The 20086-nt window shown below is 42.5% G+C and overlaps 1 protein-coding gene across 1 annotated transcript; it reads right to left on the bottom strand.

Moving 5' to 3' along the window:
* Positions 1 to 740: 740 nt before the first annotated feature.
* Positions 741 to 19636, bottom strand: LOC124034451 (negative elongation factor B-like). The gene is given in 14 exon segments (XM_046347679.1): positions 741 to 1511; positions 7520 to 7628; positions 7814 to 7955; positions 8067 to 8173; positions 8782 to 8924; positions 9617 to 9712; positions 9833 to 9935; positions 10040 to 10152; positions 10286 to 10471; positions 10935 to 11020; positions 11023 to 11164; positions 11570 to 11669; positions 11776 to 11936; positions 19094 to 19636. Coding segments are annotated over 14 exon segments (1743 nt in total). The 5' UTR covers positions 19196 to 19636; the 3' UTR covers positions 741 to 1358.
* Positions 19637 to 20086: the final 450 nt, after the last annotated feature.

Genomic DNA, 20086 nt, shown 5'->3' with positions numbered 1-20086 from the left:
CACATGGATTTTGTGTTGTATATATGTGGTAGTGGAGTATGGGCCTGAGGGCACACAACACAGTGTGTTGTGAATTCTGTAAATGAAAGTATTGTAATGTTTTTAAAATTGTATAACTGCCTTCATTTTGCCGGACCCCGGGAAAAGTTGCTGCTGCCTTTGCAGCAGCTTATGGGGATCCATAATAAATACAAATGCTGAAACAGGAAAGGCCTTCCACAAACTGTTGCCAGAAAGCTGGAAGCACAGAATAGTCTAGTATGTCATTGTATGCTGTAGCGTTAAGATTTCCCAACACTGGAACTAAGGGGCCTAGCCCGAACCAGCCCCAGACCATTATTCCTCCACCACCAAACTTTACATTTACAGTTGGCACTATGTATTCGTGCCGGTAGCATTCGTGCCGGCCAAACCCAGATTTTTCCATAGGACTGCAAGATGGTGAAGAGTAATTCATCACTCCAGAGAACACTATTCCACTGCTCCAGAGCCCAATGGCAGCGAGCTTTACACCACTCCAGCCAACGCTTGGCATTGAGCATGGTGATCTTAGGTTTGTGTGAGTCTGCTCGGCCATGGAAACCCATTTCATGAAGCTCCCGACGAACAGTTCTTGTGCTGACGTTGCTTCCAGAGGCAGTTTGTAACTCGGTAGTGAGTGTTGCAACAGAGGGTAGACGTTTTCTTAAGCGCTTCAGCATTCAGCGGTCCCGTTCTGTGAACTTATGGGACCTACCACGTCGCAGCTGAGCTGTTCTTGCTCCTAGACGTTTCCACGTCCACAATAACAGCACTTACAGTTGACCAGGGCAGCTCTAAGAGGGCAGAAATTTGATGAACTGACTTGTTGGAAACGTGGCATCCAATGACGGTGCCACACAAAGTCACTGAGCTCTTTAGTAAGGCCATTCTACTGCCGATGTTCGTCTAGAGATCCTAAGGGTGTCCACATACTCGTCTATATATAGTATAAACTTTTTTAACCATTTCTAAATTAATTTATTTAAAGCTTGCGTCACCACTGACACAATACAAACAGTACATACACACACATATACTTATAACAATAATTAAGCAAGACTAAGTATTTCTAAAATTAAAAAGTAATAATTCACACTGAAAAACATTGGCAACTGAGTTACATTGTTAAAGCTGGAAAACTGCTTCAAATACGACATCTTAATAAAACAAGTATTAGAAAACAAACTAAACCTTAACCATAGTACCCATAGAGGAAATTACATTTAGTCATTTTTTTATAGTTTCATGAGCCAACCTAAATTCAACATGTAATATCAGCATCCATTTTTTCAGACTAATTGGTTTCCTTCTTTTGCTGCTCCCTACCACCTCCTCTCTCAGAGCGATGTTGTTGGAGTGGAAGCTGTAGTGGGCACTTTAACAGGATGGAGGTCCAGGGAGTGGGCTTCGTCTGGCTGGGGAGGACTCTTCTTTTGGGCCTCCAGTTTCTCTGTCAGCCTGGTGTACAGCTCCTTTACCTGGTCACTGCTCTGTGGACACCAGACAAGCACAGAGAACAGAGAATGAAGAATATGGAAATACTGTAGTTATGCCACAGGGCCAGGAGCTTTCCCATGGCCCTGACTATGGGACGTGACTATGTGACCTGAGTAGGAAAAACTATTTTATAAGCCACATGTCATTTTCAGAACAGTAAAACGTAACGTTACCTGATATAACCCCAGCTCTATGATAATATGAGTGAGGAGTTTCACAATGGGTATCACCTGGGGGTGGAGCCAATCTCGGAAGATCCAAATATAAGTGGCTGTAATACACTTTCATCTCACTTCTAAGTACAGTAAAGTCAGAAGTCTACATACACCTTAGCCAAATACATTTTTTTTTTAAACTCAGTTTTTCACAATTCCTGACATTTAATCCCAGTAATGATTCCCTGTTTTAGGTCAGTTAGGATCACCACTATTTTAAGAATGTGTGTTCTTCGACTTGCAAGCCTCCCCCTTTTTCCTCCAAACATAACGATGGTCATTGTGGCCAAACAGTTCAAAAATAAATTATCAGAAGACCAGAGGACATTTCTCCAAAAAGTGAGAGCTTTGTCCCCATGTGCAGTTGCAAACTGCAGTCTGGCTTTTTTTAATGGTAGTTTTGGAGCAGTGGCTTCTTCCTTGCTGAGTGGCCTTTCAGGTAATGTCGATATAGGACTCGTTTTACTGTGGATATAGATACTTTTGTACCCGTTTCCTCCAGCATCTTCACAGGGTCCTTTGCTGTTGTTCTGGGATGGATTTGCACTTTTCGCACCAAAGTACGCTCATCTCTAGGAGACAGAACGAGTCTCCTTCCTGAGTGGTATGACGGCTGCGTGGTTCCATGGTACCTTCAGGCATTTGGAAATTGCTCCCAAGGATGAGCCAGACTTGTGGAGGTCTACAAATGTTTCTGAGGTCTTGGCTGATTTCTTTTGATTTTCCCATGATGTCAAGCAAATAGGCACTGAGTTTGAAGGTTGGCCTTGAAATACATCCACAGGTACATCTCCAATTGACTCAAATTATGTCAATTAGTCTATCAGAAGCTTCTAAAGCCATGACATCATTTTCTGGAATTTTCCAAGCTGTTTAAAAGGCACAGTCAACTTAGTGTATGTAAACTTCTGACCCACTGGAATTGTGATACAGTGAAATAATCCGGCTAAACAATTGTTGGAAAAATTACTTGTGTCATGCACAAAGTAGATGTCCTAACCGACTAGACAAAACTATAGTTTGTTAACAAGTCATTTGTGGAGTTGTTGAAAAACTAGTTTTAATGACTCCAACATAAGTGTATGTAAACTTCCGACTTAAAATGTACATGTGGTCTTCCTTACACAGAGCGTGAGGGAAACACTGAGTCACCTCACTCATAATATCATAGACCCTGGGTTATGTCAAGTAACCTTATGTAGGTAGGCCGTCATTGTAAGTAAGAATTTGTTCTTCACTGACTTGCCTAGTTAAATAAATAAAAACGTAGCCAACTCCAGTAGAGCTCCTAATCTCTCCGAAGCCAAGTCTAGACAGGATCAACCCTCAGAAGTCCTGACAGTAAGCACCGTATGCTCTAATGAGGGCACAGTGATGTCCAGTTGGTATGGGGGGGTAGCCCTGCATTACAGACCTCTTGAACAGAGACGCTTTTGAACAATGCCCGTGACACAGCCATACGTCTGTTGGAGTGAGCACTCAGGCCCTTCGGAGGTTGTAAACCCTTGCTGTTATATGCCAGTAAAATAGCCTCCATCATCCGATGTGATAAACACTTGCGAGAAATTGGTCCCAAGAAACAAAGAGCAGATCGCTCTTTCATAGGGCTCTCGTCCAGACATTTAGATATGCAATGGACGTACTGGACACAAGCAGTGGAGACGCTCATCCTCCATGGAGGACAAGGTCGGTGGGTGAAAGGTCAACAGCTGTAAAGTGAGGCGATTATAAGCACAACTTACTTCAGGCACAAAAGCGGGGTAAGGATGCAAGATAACTAAACTTGGATGACCACAGGGCAAAGCTCAGGTACTAGTGGTGAACTGACAGAGCGTGCAATTCCCCCACCTGTTTTGCAGATATAATGGCTAAAAGCAGTTTTAAATGAGATAAATAAAATGTCCATGCTTTCCAGTGGCATGAACGGCTGCTGTGAAATGTCCTCAAGCACGCAGAAGGGTCCCAGGATGAGACTAGCCGTTTGGGTACTGGGCACCCTTTTAAAATGACGGACGAGGTGGTACTTCTCCGCTGTACCATTGTCAAAGCCTATGTTGCAGGCCAAGTACATCTTTGCAGTGTAAAAGGTTTGTCCTTGTCCAAAAGGTCCTGCAGGGGGCAGAGTAACTCTGGAATTGAGCAAAGAAATGGAAGGATCTGTTTCTGATCACACCGTCTATCAAACACACCGCACTTCTTGTTGTGTAGTGCGAGTGTTGACGGGGCTGTAATGCTCTGAAGTCTCCACGACTTTCAGCGGCAGGCCTGTCGCATTAAGATTCATCCTCTCATGGGCCAGGACTAAAGAGCCCCAATGTTCGGATTGCGACGGAAAATCATTCTGTTCACTTGGGTCAGCAAATTGCGTACCGGTAGTTGCCAGGTCTGTTCGAACAGGAGTGACAGATCTGGTAACCATAGCCATCCTGGCCAGAATAGGGCTATCAGGATGAGAGACCACTGCTGTTCTGACACTGGAGAGAATCATACAGAGGGGGGAAATGCGTAAAGCTGTACTCTTAGCCATGGGTGTGCCTGCGCGTCAACCCCGAGTAGCGCATCATTGCTTGTCATTGAAAAGAACAGCAGGTAGTGCGCGTTTTTGTGTGATGCGATCTACAGGCGCCTGTCCTAATTTCTCCCATATTCTGGCCAATATGTGGGGATGGATTCCCTCTGGACAACAAGTCCGCTCCTTTGTTCATTGGGCATGGGTCACGCTTGGGGCATGGGTCGTGCCTGGGGCGTAACAAATGGAGATATGCGCTGCTCCACAACAGGAGTTTGTGTGGGAGGCGCAGGGATTGGGTGCCACCCTGGAGGTTGATGTATGCCACTGTAGCTCTATTGTCCTTTCTGATTAGGACTCCGGAATTGTCCAGAGAAAAGGCAGAAAGTGCTTTAAGGCCAGAAGTAGAGGTCGACCGATTATGATCTTTCAACGCCGATACTGATTAAAAATCGGCCGATTATATATATATATATATATATATATATATATATATATATATATATATATATATATATATATATATATTTGTAGTAATGACAACTACAACAATACTGAATGAACAATGAACACTTATTTGAACTTAATATATTACAAATAAAATCTATTTAGTCTCAAATAAATAATGAAACATGTTCAATTTGGTTAAAATAACACAAAAACAGTGTTGGAGAAGAAAGTAAAAGTGCAATATGTGCCATGTAAAAAAGCTACCGTTTAAGTTCCTTGCTCAGAACATGAGAACAAATGAAAGCTGGTGGTTCAATATTCCCAGTTCTTCAATATTCCCAGTTAATAAGTTTTAGGTTGTAGTTATTATAGGAATTATGACGCGTCGACTATTTCTCTCTATACCATTTGTATTTCATATAACTTTGACTATTGGATGTTCTTATAGGCACTTTACTATTGCCAGCCTAATCTCAGGAGTTGATAGGCTTGAAGTCATAAACAGCTCTGTGCCTCAAGCATTGCTAAGAGTTGCTTGCAAATGCGGTAAAGTGCTGTTTGAATGAATGCTTACGAGACTGCTGCTGCCTACCACCGCTCAGTCAGACTGCTTTATCAAATCATAGACTTAATTATAATAAACAGAGAAATAAGAGCCGTAGGTCATTAATATGGTTAAATCCGGACACTATCATTTAAAAATGTATATATATTTTTTTATTTCAGTTAAATACGTAATCGTTCAGGTGGCAACCCTAAGTCTAAATATTGCTGTTACATTGCCCAACCTTCAAAGTTGTGTCAGAGCCAGGCAGCTCAAACTGTTGAATATACCCTAACTCTGCTTGTACTGAACACAAAAGAAGTAACACAATTTGCCTCCAAACATGAATTTCATTTAAGTAAATATGCAGGTTTAAAAAAAAAAACTTCTGTGTATTTGTTTTAAGAAAGGCATTGATGTTTATGGTTAGGTACATTTGTGCAATGATTGTGCTTTTTTCGCATATTGCGCTTTTGTTAAACCATCCCCCGTTTGGCGAAGTTGAAGTAGGCTGTGATTCGATGATAAATTAACATGCACTGCATTGATTATATGCAAAGCATGACAAGCTTGTTAACCTAGTAATATCATCAACCATGTGTAGTTAACTTGTGATTATGTGAAGATTGATTGTTTTTTTATAAGATATGTTTAATGCTAGCTAGCAACTTACCATGGCTCCTTGCAGCCACAAGGTCCTTTTCCACGCTTGTGGAAATAGGCATCCTGCAAATCAACTGTAATGAACCAATAGCCTTGACGAATGAAGAGAGACCACACGTTTCGCCTAACATTATAGAATGTGGACTTTCTTAGATAGCTGATGAGGATCCGTAGGTCCAATATGGGGTGCTGCCCTACCCTTCTTGGGAACCAGGAAGTAACGAGAGTTGAAACTGCTCTGGGCTTCTGCTGCTGCTACTACTCTGATCTTCCTTTTGCTCAACAGAGTGGAGATCTCCTGCTCTAGTATTTGAGTCGCCAGTCACTACAGAAACCAACATTCTGTTCTAAGTTTGGCGGTTCTCTGGTAAACTGAAGTCGGAAGCCTCTCGTAACCATGGATAGAACCCAGGGATGGAAGTGTAGCAAGTGGGTCACTGCCGTAGCACCCTGTGGTCCTCTTTTGGTTATATGTTCTGTGCTCCTGGCGAAATGCTTTGGTGCAACAGTGGTATTTTTATTTGAAAAGGCAATAAAACGAACAGGGACAGTGCTTTGTGGCAACTGAAATCTTGTCTTCTGGCCTCTGATTCAACCAACAAGGGTGTTGAGGTGAACACTAGGGTATGGAGGACAATCCGCGGGAGAGTGGTCTGCTCCATCTTTTCTGTGCTTTGATAGAAAAATGCTCGGCCGCTGCACTGGGAACGCGCTCTGGTGGAGCAGAGTGCCCCTCCTGCAGTCTTCAGCCCGGGAGGGGGCAGGGCCGAACATCGTGTGAACCATGCACTGCTCCCCTCTGCTGCTGGGGAGGGACCCCTAGGACCGTCTTCCCCCACTTTCCTCCAGGGGAATTGTTGGGGCGGGACCTTGAAACATCTACAGCGAATGACCGCTCGGTCTCCTGTAACTCTCCTTGACAGGCCATCAGTGAGCGGTAACGTACAGTGCCCTAACAGAGCATGCTGCGGACACATACGCCATCTGGAGGATGCTAAGCGGGCGAAGGCTAGCTGTGAGCCTCAAACCGGAGTAGATTTTGTTGTGAGCTCAATCCTCTCGACGAGAAGCTACTGTCCTATGCTTGGCGGCGGAGTCCTTCATTTTTTCCTGCTAACCTGTTCACAGGTGACAGAGATCCAAGCCGATCGTTAGGAGAGTCGTAGAGGATCTACATCAATTCCGTGAGGAAGACGAAAGAAGTGAGATGAGAGCGCATTACGGCCACTTATATGGGAAGTGGAGTGTCTACAACAATCCTGTTGTGTGATTGGATCTTCCTAGACTGGCTCTGCCCCCACCTAGTGTGAGCGACAGACAATTTTCTTTTACATAACCCCAATCATTGATCTTATGTGGTTAATATTACGTTTTCATGGGTAAAATGCGTGATTACACCATTAATTATTTAGGTGTTTCATGACCCAAAACAGATCTCTGAAAATTGTGCACAATTGTTTACATCATCATTCATTTAGTATGATATCGTGCAAATAAAACATGTAATAATCCTGCAATCCCGAATTGCAATTTATACAATGTGTTACGAATTTGTAAGTGCTCAAGATCCTGTTCAATCTCCTTTGGAACCCATTTCATGCAATATGGCAGTTTGCCCACCTGTTTTGAGGGTTCCAGGGTTTTCACTAAGGTCTCCACACAAGATGGCAGCACTTTCTGGTGAAGGTGAAGCAACAGGCGTAGGTTGTGTCTGTGGACATTGTCTTTACTGTAATACACATAAAAATATGTCAGGGTGTAATGTGAAATGAAGGTAAAATATATGACCCTTAGTACAGGAAGTACAGTACTCTACCTCAATTTCACACATTTCATATATGTTTAGTAACATTTCCATTAATTTCAAATGCAATACATGCAGTAATCTCCTGTATGTCCCAGGAAAAGACAGACCTGGAGAAAGAGTTGAGGAGGAAGCCATCAAACACAGCAGAGCAGAACTCTTCAGTCCCAAACTCATCAGAGAGCAAGGTGAGGTGTGCTGTCAGGAGGTGCAGGAAGATGTCCCCAAAGGCCATGTCATTGTAGGTCTCCACTGCAGTTACATGATAGAGACAAAACAATGGTGAGAGCCAGGTTAACAACAATTTACTAACAGTATTTATGTATTTATATTAACCTGTGGCAAAACAAGTGCAGAACCTACCCAATGCAGGAAGTAACCTTTGTAAGGCATTCTTGTTCCTCTGCTTGGCAATGTGGAGTGCGTAGTACAGACCCATCTCACAAGCCACCCTGTTCTCCTGCAGGTACCTAGGGCAGGGGAGAACTTACTTTAATCAAAGAGGGTCCTCATTCAGACCTCTGTGCAAATACATGTGTATTTAAACATGTTATTTAAATACTTATTTTCTGTGTATTTGAGTATTTTCAAATTATTTTTATAATTATTTTTGAAAATACTTCAATACATAGCCTACTATTTGAAAGTATTTCAAATACTTATTTCAAATACTATTTTTAAATACCTGAGTTAAATGCATGGGAGTTTATTTGAGTGAGTGTGTTTGATTATTTTCCAAAACTTTCAAAGTGCATTTCCAAATAAATTCCAATATTCAACTACTTGTCTTTACTTAGTTCCAAATATCTTTGAAAGTAATTTAAATGCCCTACATAGTATTTGAACCCAGGTCTGTCCTCATTAAACATATAGCAGGTTCATGTACACTGTAAATAACACTGATCATTTCAATGTATATTTTAGAATATCAATACTACTTGTTTTACATTCTACATTTTTTACATGATAATGTTCTTAATGTCAATAGACATATACAAAATTGAATTACAAGCATGCCACGTCTACCAAAGTAACAGTATGTCCCTTCCCCAGTGTGACATCCCATCCCAGTAACTACTTGTTGAAGTTATCAGGCAGGGCTGTGGGGTAGGAGAGGGAGGTCTTCTCCTCACTAGGGAGTTTCTGCTCTACAGTGAAGGTATAGTCGTCCACAAGTACTGACAACATGGCTGGGAGAAAACGTGTCACAACTTCCAGTTCCTGAGAGGGAAAGAATCAAATATGATGAGTCTCTGCCCTGGCTGGTTATGTCACATCTACGCCATCTAGCTGTAGTTCATTGTATTATTTGATATATTTTTTCTTTTACCCCCTTTTCTCCCCAATTTTGTGGTATCCAATTGGTAGTTAGTTGTCTCATCGCTGCAACTCCCGTACGGACTCGGGAGAGGCGAATGTCGAGAGCCGTGCGTCCTCCGAAACACAACCCAAACAAGCCGCACTGCTTCTTGATACAATGCCCATTTAACCCGGAAGCCAGCCACATCAATGTGTCGGAGGAAACACTGTACACCTGGCGACCGTGTCAGCGTGCACTGCGCCTGCCACAGGAGTCACTAGTTCGCGATGGGACAAGGACATCCCTGGCGGCCAAACCCTCCCCTAACTCGGACGACGCTGGGCCAATTGTGCGCCGCCCCGTTGGTCTCCCGGTCGCGGCCGGCTGCGACAGAGACTGGACTCTAATCTCTAGTGGCACAGCTAGCAGTGCCTTAGACCACTGTGCCACTCGGGAGGACCTAGCTGTAGTTCATTGTAAAGAGGTTGTTTTCCTACTCTGCACAACAAACTATTGTTGCTGTGCAGCTCATAAGTAATGTAATACAGACAGGTAAACTCACTGAACAAAAATATGTGATTATAAAATAATACTAATAGAAAGGACTGCATACCAATCGAGGCTCTTTAAAGACCTGGCTGTCAATCATATCCCAAGCACCTTGTCCAAGAGACAGCATTCTGAGTAACAGCATCAGGTCTGGACTGTCCTGTTCATTCACACAGAAACATCCCTTTAGTAGTGGCAATAGGTCTCCACATAGCATCGACAGATTGTGGAAATGGACACAAAAACACAAGGCCACGAATGAAAACATTGAATGTCTTACTCTGGGTAGAGCATCCTGGCTTAGCAATTCTTGCAGGTTTCGGACCGTACTCAAAACCAGGGTGTTACTGGAAAATGGGTCACACAGTATCATGGACAGGTCCCTGGAAAGCAAGACCATTAACATTTTTGTCACATCTTTTTATTAATCCTAAAATGGTGCAATAAGACATGTTCAATCACATTTCACCCATTCTTCTTCTCTCACCCAAGTACTTCCTCCTGTCCTTTCTTCACTCCATCCAGAAAACCTTGCAACTCCCGGGCTCGCTTGGCATCCACAAACTTCTCACGGATACAGGCATCTAAGCACCAGGTGAACTGCCAAGATATAGACGTACAGCACTCTGCACAAGCATCCAAAACATTTGCCAACGTATTTGCATATATTTGAAATCAATACTACTCCTGTTTGCTTACAGAAGACATGCTGTACACATGAGTTAGGCCATACCTTGTGGCAGGAGTCTACTGAGCAGATCTCACTGATGTCCAGGTCATGGAGGGACATGAGCAGCTCTGCACGCAGGGTGCAGTAGTGGACATTACGAGTACGCAGGAAAAGTGTTCGCAGAAACTGGAGCACCATGTCATATAGTTTCACATTCTTCCCAATCATCTGGGTCAGTTTCAAGACTACCTAAAACAGAAAAAAGGATAGTCTCAAGCACACCCAACTCTCTCTTGAATTTACAGACTAACAAATGGTTGACTGAGGAAAAAAAACTATTGACTCTTGTTATTAGGGCCGGGATGATACTTGTTAGTTTCATGGCAAGGAAACAAAACATTAAGCACATTTAACTTCTTTAGGAAAACAATCTTAAAACAAACAGTTATGCTGTCATCCAGTCAATTATTTTCCATGCTATAAGCATGCAATATTTTACATACAGCAGGTTTTTAAAGAACCAAAGATTTTGGTCTGCGTTGTGTTATCATTTTTGCCATAAAAATTATATTGTGATACTGGTATCGTCACAGCCCTACTTGTTATAATGGGTTCATGGCCCTAATCATAACAAATGCTTATTGGAATGTGAACAGAATCTATTGGGAGTGAAAAAGTAATGAAAAGGTCCAGATGTACTGGGGTGGCTCACCTCTCCTTGGCGTCTTGCTTTGGGGGAGGGGCTGAAGAAGTTGTGCAGAATAGAGAGATCACTGCTGAAAAGTGCTGCCTCCTTGCCACGATATACTGCTTGAGCAAGGGCGAGACCTCATCTCCGAAGAGAGCCTGGTTTTCCTGCCAGATCTGCCTCTTCACCTCAACAGCACAGACCTTATACAGTTCCTTATCAGCCATCACAAGCTTCAGCTTTTTCTCTGGTACCTGTTCATAGGAAAATAAACACTCAATCAGAACATTTCAAACACTGAGCTGTGGTAGAAATAAAGGTGCTTTGGAGAAAGAATCATGGAAAACAAGTCACTTCTTATGGCTAATGTTATTTGCAAAGAACTATAAATTGAAAAAGAACTGCATTCACTTAAAGCTAGAATCATTGAAATTGGTGAAACTGCCACATCCGTTTGGGATATTAAAACAAAGAAGTTACATCTCGGACATTATTGCACAGGAGATTGAACAGCGGAGTATGTACCTGTTTTTACCATGCTGCCGGAGGATCCTCTCCTCTATTCCAACAACAAAACCATAACAAAGGAGCCGGGGCGAACAGTGGAGCTGTTTCCCCTAATGCAGATTGGATTTGAAGGTGGGAAGACCGAGACTTGCCTTTGGAAGATGCTTCAGCACCTGCATGACCACTGGCTGAATGGAAGGCATCTTCACCAGCGGAAAGCTCTTCTCCAGCAGCTCTTTAAGTTTACCATAACTGTAGAGGGAGCAGGAATACCCAGAAACTCAATGCCTAAAATACATGTACAATGGTTGATGACTTCTCTATGAAGACCTGCTGTTTACTAGCATAGATGTCGCACCGGTCCTCATCCTTGCCCTCCGCGATAGTGGCGACTCGCTCCATCAACTTGTCACGAAGCTCGTCGAAGACAGACTGGTGAAACTCCAACCGAGGAGTTCCGTGAAGGTCCAGGAAGGGAAGAGCTGACTGAAGAGTTGGTAACAAAATGCCATTTTCTGTCTGCAAAACAACGAAGATGAGATAATAATCAATGCACTGACATGGTGGTGTTACACATTTGATAATCATTGCAGGGATAATTGTGTAATCTAACATTACTCATGGAGCCTGCTTACCAGGATTGAGTGGGTTACTTTCTAAATGTAATCTGTTAGTTACTATTCACCTGTCTAGAAATGTAATAAGTAACAGACTTTTTGGATTACCCAAACTCCATACCAATCTAATTACTTTCAGATTACCTTTCCCTTAAGAGCCTTTAGAAAAAGACAAAAGGATCCATGAGTCTAAATAGTGGTCTCGGACTGGTGGATCAGACTTGCTCAAGTGGAACGAACTTAAAAAACGTGTGCCTTTTTTTTCATGCTGAATTGAAAAATTCAGGAAAACAGAAAAGGTATTTTCTTCACAAACATCCTTCCTGGATTTAAAAGTAATAGAAGAAGTAATGATTACAATAATTTAGCTGGTAACATAAATTATTACAGTTAAAAAAAAAATTGTAATCATTACATGTACTTGGTGAGCTGAAGCAAGCCATTTGCTTTAGTTTTGAAATGTCAAGAGAGGAGCTGGTTTTTAGATAGTGTATGTTCCTTCTGAATACATTTCCATTTGTTGGCAATGTCAATTCTTGCACATTTGTTCTAAATATTTTTATGTTCACTAGCTGGACAGCCAAATGCTGCCGACTACTAAACTGTAAACCAATCAAAACTTGTTCACTATCCAGATACCATCTCTGCTGATCACATCTGCCAATCACATTCTCTGTATCTAAGGTACTAAACACATCTGGTAACAGCTCGAGAGAGAGTCTTTATTTAATTGTAATCTAACTATTTAGCTGTAAAATGACTCCCAACTTAAAATGCATTAGCCTTAGTAATGTAGCTAGATTGTTAGTTAGCTAGCTAGGTACAGCAAGTAGATCAGTTGCTAGTTAGCAGGAGCAGATAGCTTTAAAATCACTAGCTATGTCATTCCAGGACAAGGAGTGTTTTAGCTATCAATTTAATCCAAGTAATAATTTCAGACAAATAAAAAACGAATCTATAGGTTAAGTAGTGTAAATGGAATACAGTCATCAAGGCAGGACCCACTAATTTCATTCATACTGACAAATAAGAAATGCCACATTATCCCTGTCGATAGCTAGAGTAAGATGATTGGAGAGCAACCTGACTCAGACTGCTAGGATGTTCATTTTCTAGCTCACAAACTACATTCCTTTGTCGTGATCATTTATTTTACACATATGTGGCCTGAGCACACAAATGATCCTAGATAGAAGGGAGAAAACTGAAGCATGCGTTGATGACAGTTCTACAGTCTCCATCAAAGGCCCGGGCTTTTGGCATAGATGGTAAAGCTCTCATTTCTGGACTGTAAACATTGTAAGATTGTGCCCGCACAACACGTGACATATACAGCGCATTTGGAAAGTATTCAGACCCCATGACTTTTTCCATATTTTGGTGCGTTACAGCCTTACTCTAAAATGGATTAAATTGTATTTGTTCCTCATCAATCTACACACAATACCCCATAATGACAAAGCAAAAACATAAGTATTAAGTCCCTTTACTCAGTACTTTGTTGAAGCACCATTGACATCGATTACAACCTTGAGTCTTCTTGGGTATGACGCTACAAGCTTGGCACACCTGTATTTGGGTAGTTTCTCACATTCTTCTCTGCAGATCCTCTAAAGCTCTGTCAGGTTGGATGGGGAGCGTTGCTGCACAGCTATTTTCAGGTCTCCCAGAAATGTAAGCTCGGGTTAAAGTCCGGGCTCTCGTTGAGCCACTCAAGGACATTCAGAGACTTGACCCGAAGCCACTACGGCATTGTCTTGGCTGTATGCGTAGGATCGTTGTCCTGTTGGAAGGTGAACCTTCACCTCAGTTTGAGGTCCTGAGCGCTCTGGAGCAGGTTTTCATCAAGGATCTCTATGCTTTGCACAGTTCATATTTGCTTTAATCCTTACTAGTCTCCCAGTCCCTGCCGCTGAAAGACATCCTCACAGCATGATGCTGCCACCACCATAGGGATGGTGCTAGGTTTCCTCCAGACGCTTGGCATTCAGGGCAAAGAGTTCCATCATGGCATCTTGTTTCTCATGGTCAGAGTATTTAGGTGTCTTTTGACAAACTCCAAGCGGGATGTCATGTGCCTTTTACTGTGGAGTGGCCACTCTACATGCTGCAGAGATGGTTGTCCTTCTGGAAGGTTCTCCAATCTCCACAGAGGAACTCTGGAGCTCTGTCAGAGTGACCATCTGTTTCTTGGTCACCTCCCTGACCAAGGCCCGTCTTCCCCAATTGCTCAGTTTGGCCGGGCATCCATGTCTAGCAAGAGTCTTGGTGGTTCCAAACTTCTTCCATTTAATAATGACAGAGGCCACTGTGTTCTTGGGGACCTTCAAAGCTGCAGAAATGTTTTGGTACCCTTCCCCAGATCTGTGCTTCGACACAATCATGTCTCGGAAATCAGACAACTACAGACAATTCCTTCGACCTCATGGTTTGGTTTTTGCTCTGACATGTACTGTCAACTGTGGGACCTTATATAGATAGGTGTGCCTTTCCAAATCATGTCCAATCAATTTAATTTACCACAGGTGGACTCCAATTAAGTTGTAGAAACATCAAGGATGATCAACGGAAACAGGGTGCACCTGAGCTCATTCGACTCACATAGCAAATGGTCTAAACATTTCAAAAAGCCTGGTTTTGCTTTGTCATTATAGGGTAGTGTGTATAGATTGCTGAGGATTTTATTTTAAATCCATTTTACAATAAGGCTGTAAAGAATATAGAAAAAGTCAAGGGGTCTGAGTTTCCAAAGTATGGTTGGTTACACTATATTTAGATAATTCAAATACTGCCTGAGACACCTTTGCTATTTGTCTCTGTACTCAATAAATGGTGAAACACTATTTGGGATTGTGTTCGAATGCATATGCGTGAAATGGAAACATGCCTCACACCCAGTCATAGTTACTAGAATAAATCATTGTTAACAACCTTCTAAAAGTTTATGGTGCCAAAGTTATTAACCACCTAAATATACTCACATTCACTGAGCATTTAGTATTTGCAACTCAAACAATTTCCCAAATGCTTTTTCTATAATCCTACCGACCCTTTATCATTCTCCATATCTTACATTCCAATGCATCCAACATTATGCATACCCACTATGGGATTGGGAAGCTGCTATTTGACAACTGATCTAGTTTAGAAATCAAACTCTGATTATATTATTGCAAGGCACATTGTACAGCTGTTTTTAGAGAGGATTGTATTTCAAGGTATGCCATGTGTGTAGGCTATGCCATATGTATTGATTAATACGCATATGCAGCTGTCAGTTTTAAACCTTCATTCTTGCATACATGACACACACATCTTTCCATCGATATGCTTTTATTTGGGTTTCTATGCAAATTATATGATTGAATGTTTCTTTAAGCCTGCAGCTAAACTCAGCAAAAAAATAAGCGTCCGCAATGTCAACTGCGTTTATTTTCAGCAAACTTAACGTATGAACATAAGATTCAACAACAGACATAAACTGAACAAGTTCCACAGACATGTGACTAACAGAAATGGAATAATGTGTCCCTGAACAAAGGGGGGGGGGGTCAAGTAACATTCAGTATCTGGTGTGGCCACCAGCTGCATTAAGCACTTCACCTCCTCCTCATGGACTGCACCAGGGGGGGTGGAGCTAGCCCTAGCCCTCACCCTCCTCCAATCCAACAGGTCCCAGACGTGCTCAATGGGATTTAGATCTGGGCTCTTCGCTGGCCATGGCAGAACACGGACATTCCTGTCTTGCAGGAAATCACGCACAGAACGAGCAGTATGGCTGGTGGCATTGTCGTGCTGGAGGGTCGTGTCAGGATGAGCCTGCAGGAAGAGTACCACATGAGGGAGGAGGATGTCTTCCCTGTAACGCACAGCGTTGAGATTGCAGGCAATGACAACAAACTCAGTCTGATGATGCTGTGACAAACTGCTCCAGACCAAGGCATACCTTCCACCTCCAAAATCGATCCCGCTCCAGAGTTCAGACCTCGGTGTAACGCTCATTCATTCAACAATAAACGCGAATCCGACAATCACCCCTGGTGAGAAAACTGCGATTCATTAGTGATGAGCACTTTTTGCCAGTTCTGTCTGGTCCAGCGACGGTGGGTTTGTGCACATAGGCAACTACGTTGCCGGTGATGTCTGGTGAGGACCTGCCATACAACAGGCCTACAAGCCCTCAGTCCAGCCTCTCTCAGCCTATTGCGGACAGTCTGAGCACTGATGGAGGGATTGTGCGTTCCTGGTGTAACTCGGGCAGTTGTTGTTGCCATCCTGTACCTGACCCGCAGGTGTGATGTTCGGATGTACCAATCCTGTGCAGGTGTTGTTACACGTGGTCTGCCACTGCGAGGCCGATCAGCTGTCCGTCCTGTAGCGCTGTCTTTGGCGTCTCACAGTAGGCGTCTCAATGGCCACATCTGCAGTCCTCATGCCTCCTTGCAGCATGCCTAAGGCACATTCAGGCAGATGAGCAGTGACCCTGGGCATCTTTCTTTTCATCAGTTGAAAGGCCTATTTAGTGTCCTACGTTTTCATAACTGACCTTAATTGCCTACCGTCTAAGCTGTTAGTGTCTTAACGTACGTTCCACAGGTGCATGTTCAATCATATTTATGGTTCATTGAACAAGCATGGGAAACAGTATTTAAACCCTTTACAATGAAGATCTGTGAAGTTATTTGGATTTTTACGAATTATCTTTGAAAGACAGGGTCCTGAAAAAGGACATTTCCTTTTTTTTGCTGAGTTTGGTTACATGAAATGAGACAATCGTGCCAAAACATTTCAATTAAATTCACTGACAGAGATAGCTAATGAAACACTAGCTTCCTGAGCAGGTACATTGACAATATTAGCTGGCTAGGCAAGTGTAACATTGGCTTGCTTTCAATAAATTGGCTAAATGGTCTCCGGACAAAACAAAAATCTTTGGAAATAACAGAAAACATAGCATCATTAACGTGCCTGACATATCTTCTTTAGTAGGACCATTATTGTTCTAGTGAAGGAGGAGCAATATTTTTTGATGACATTATGAAGAATGAATCATAACAGGCCTGGCTGCGCTTCGGGCTGTTGCACACACAAAGACAGAACCGGCATGCATACATGACACACAGCATAAAATAATGCACTGTTTACCAACTTATGGTAGCCAACACACTATAACCAATAGTGACAACAACAGTGTCACATCAAAGGTGACAGGCTTATGGTGCTGAAAGGACAGCAACCTTAATACCTTTGCACTCCATGGCTCTGAAGGAGACAATTTTGGTCAAACACAGACACTACTGATAGACAGGAGACAACAGTCACACACAGAATCAAATAATGTTAAAGAATAGGCAGCCCATTCACTCCATTAGGCCCCATGAAATCATACCAATACGAAAGCACAACCATTTCATGTGCAAACTTATATTAACAAACCAGCTATTCCTTCCCATTGCAAATATATTTTATAGCTTTCATCACACTAACCAGTGATTTAAAGTTTATGTAACAACGTTTCTCAGTCATTCTTTTCAAAGAGATAGCTAACAGCAAGTGGGCTGCAACAAAAAACAGTGCCACAAACCAGATGATGATCATTTGTTAACAAAGTTTGAAAGTCAATCTTGAAAAGGGTGATGCTAACAAACATCTACCCTTAAAGTTGATAACAGTTGCTGCAGCCGCAATTTTCACACTACTACAACACCTGCTAGCTAACATTACTAGCGTTAACATGGAAAAATCGCTGCTTGCAACACGGATTATTTAATCTTGCTCTCCACAAACCCCATGTGCTTTATTTAGATTATAAACGGTTCACCAACATAATTAGTGCAGTACAAATAAAAGTTGTGTCCTACCCGTGGTATACGGTCTGATATACCACAGATTTCATCCAATCACAACATCCGCATTGAGCTAAAGGGTAGAGCAGCCGCTTTCAAGGAGCGCGACTAACGTGGAAGCTTCTAAGAAACCCCGCTATGCCCTCCGACGAACCATCAAACAGGGAAAGCGTCAATACAGGACTAAAATCGAATCGTACTACACCGGCTCCGAAGCTCGTCGGATTCCATTGCAAAACGTTGTGATGGACTCTCCCGGGGTGCATTCTTTGAACCAATTCTGTTGCTAAACGTTTTGCAACGGGAACAGTTTACTCCAAATGCTCTTCAACATCATATACAAACTGTTGTGTTCTTAAACGGAAGTAGTGGTTATTTTTTAATTGTATGATTTCCACGTGTTGCCATTCCAATCTGAGTAATCTGCGAAGTGTTCGGCACAAATTGCACATCTCAATTATCGATTATTCCCTGCTCTAAAGTGGAGAAATCGGCAGGGTTCTTTCTTCCAGACGCTGTTGCAAAACGTGTCTTATACAGAAGCAAATGGAACGGGGAGGGACCTAACTGAATTTGTCCAATTGAAACTCCGTTTGGCTGTTAAATTGTAAACGGTTTCCGTAATGAATACACCCCGGAACCCAACAGCGTTAGGATTAAACGCTTATGTTAAAAGACGAAACAGAATCGGTGTAATGAATACACCACTGGTTTTCGTTGCAAAACGTTTTCCGTTTGAAATACACGACTTTAGAGCATCTTAACCGACTTGCCTAGTTATTTTTCTAGTTAAATAAAGGCTCGGGTCCACGCGCACTCATATTTTGGAGAAATTAGAAGGCGCGAATAGAAATAATTGTTCTAAATAACTCCAGCAGCGTGTTTACTTTGGAAATGAAGTTACCTACGTTTACTGAAGCCATTCCCAAACAAAATTCCCCCAGTGGGGTTATTTAATGACCGATTAATTCAGGGCGACCGTGGAAGCGCTGCCGAACGATGCCCTGTGTCATTGCTAGCTAACATTAACTGACTAGCTAACGTTATTTGAATGACCTACGTTGACTAACCACTAACTTAACTGATATTTACAGTAACCAATGAGCACAATACATAGTTTTAACCACTGTACTGTCGATACGCTAGTATCAACATGCTTTTAGTCCCGTTTTATCTAGCTGTTAGCTTGCTAGCTAACTTCAGGTTAGCTTACCTGAAACTGGTCAATGGCTTTCAGAGGCTCTGTGCAGTTGGTCAGTGTTTCTTTTAGATCCTCGCCATTAGATATCCCAAGCTCAGGCAGGCCCGCAAACATTTTGTGTGTACAATAGAACTAGCTATATTAATCAAATAAACACAGGGCTAATAATACAATTACGTTCATGAATGAATGACTACAAGTTCTCAACTTTGGTTCTTCTTGGCAAACCAAAGATTCTGAATAAATAAAGATTACCACCCGAAAAAGCCCGTTCCGGTCTACATAACTGAGTGTGTATCCCATAGAAGCTGGGTCTGGTCTACTTAGGGAGCATTCGTAAATTGTCTCCAGTGTGTCAGAGTGCGCCGCTCTGGGGCCGTTTGTAAATTCGGATCGCTGTTAAATTATCCGTTCAGAGCGCACACTGGAAGCTCTGACGGAGGAGAAGGGTTGATCCGAGAGTTCTGACCTCACAACGGCAATCAAACACCCAAGCTCACTGGCTAAAGTTGGCAAGCTTGCTAGCTACTTCCAGACAAACAAGGGAACACCTCACTGACCATGTTACTCGCCCAAGCAGAGTTGGCTTAGCTGTTTTCATGTTATATATCAAATGTTATTTCTCACATGCGCCGAATACAACAGTGAAATGCTTACTTATACAAGCCCTTAACCAACAATGCATTTTAAGAAAATGCACCAAAAAAGTAAGAGATAAGAATAACTAATTAAAGAGCAGCAGTTAATAACACTAGCGGCGCTATATACAATGGGTAGCGGTGTCGAGGTAATATGAAAATGTAGGTGGAGTTATTAAAGTGACTATGCATAGAAAATGAAAGTAGCAGAAGCATGGGGGGGGGGCAATACAAATAGTCAGGGTAGCCACTTGATTAGCTGTTCTGGAGTCTTATGGCTTGGGGATAGAAGCTGTTTAGGAGCCTTTTTGACCTAGACTTGGTGCTCCGGTACTGCTTGCCGTGCGGTAGCAGAGAGAACAGTCTA

This window comes from Oncorhynchus gorbuscha, linkage group LG04 (assembly GCF_021184085.1).
Source record: "Oncorhynchus gorbuscha isolate QuinsamMale2020 ecotype Even-year linkage group LG04, OgorEven_v1.0, whole genome shotgun sequence".
In the NCBI taxonomy this organism is placed as follows: Eukaryota; Metazoa; Chordata; class Actinopteri; order Salmoniformes; family Salmonidae; genus Oncorhynchus; species Oncorhynchus gorbuscha.
Note: the sequence above shows the minus strand (reverse complement) of the source record. Positions and strands in the feature narration are given on the sequence as shown.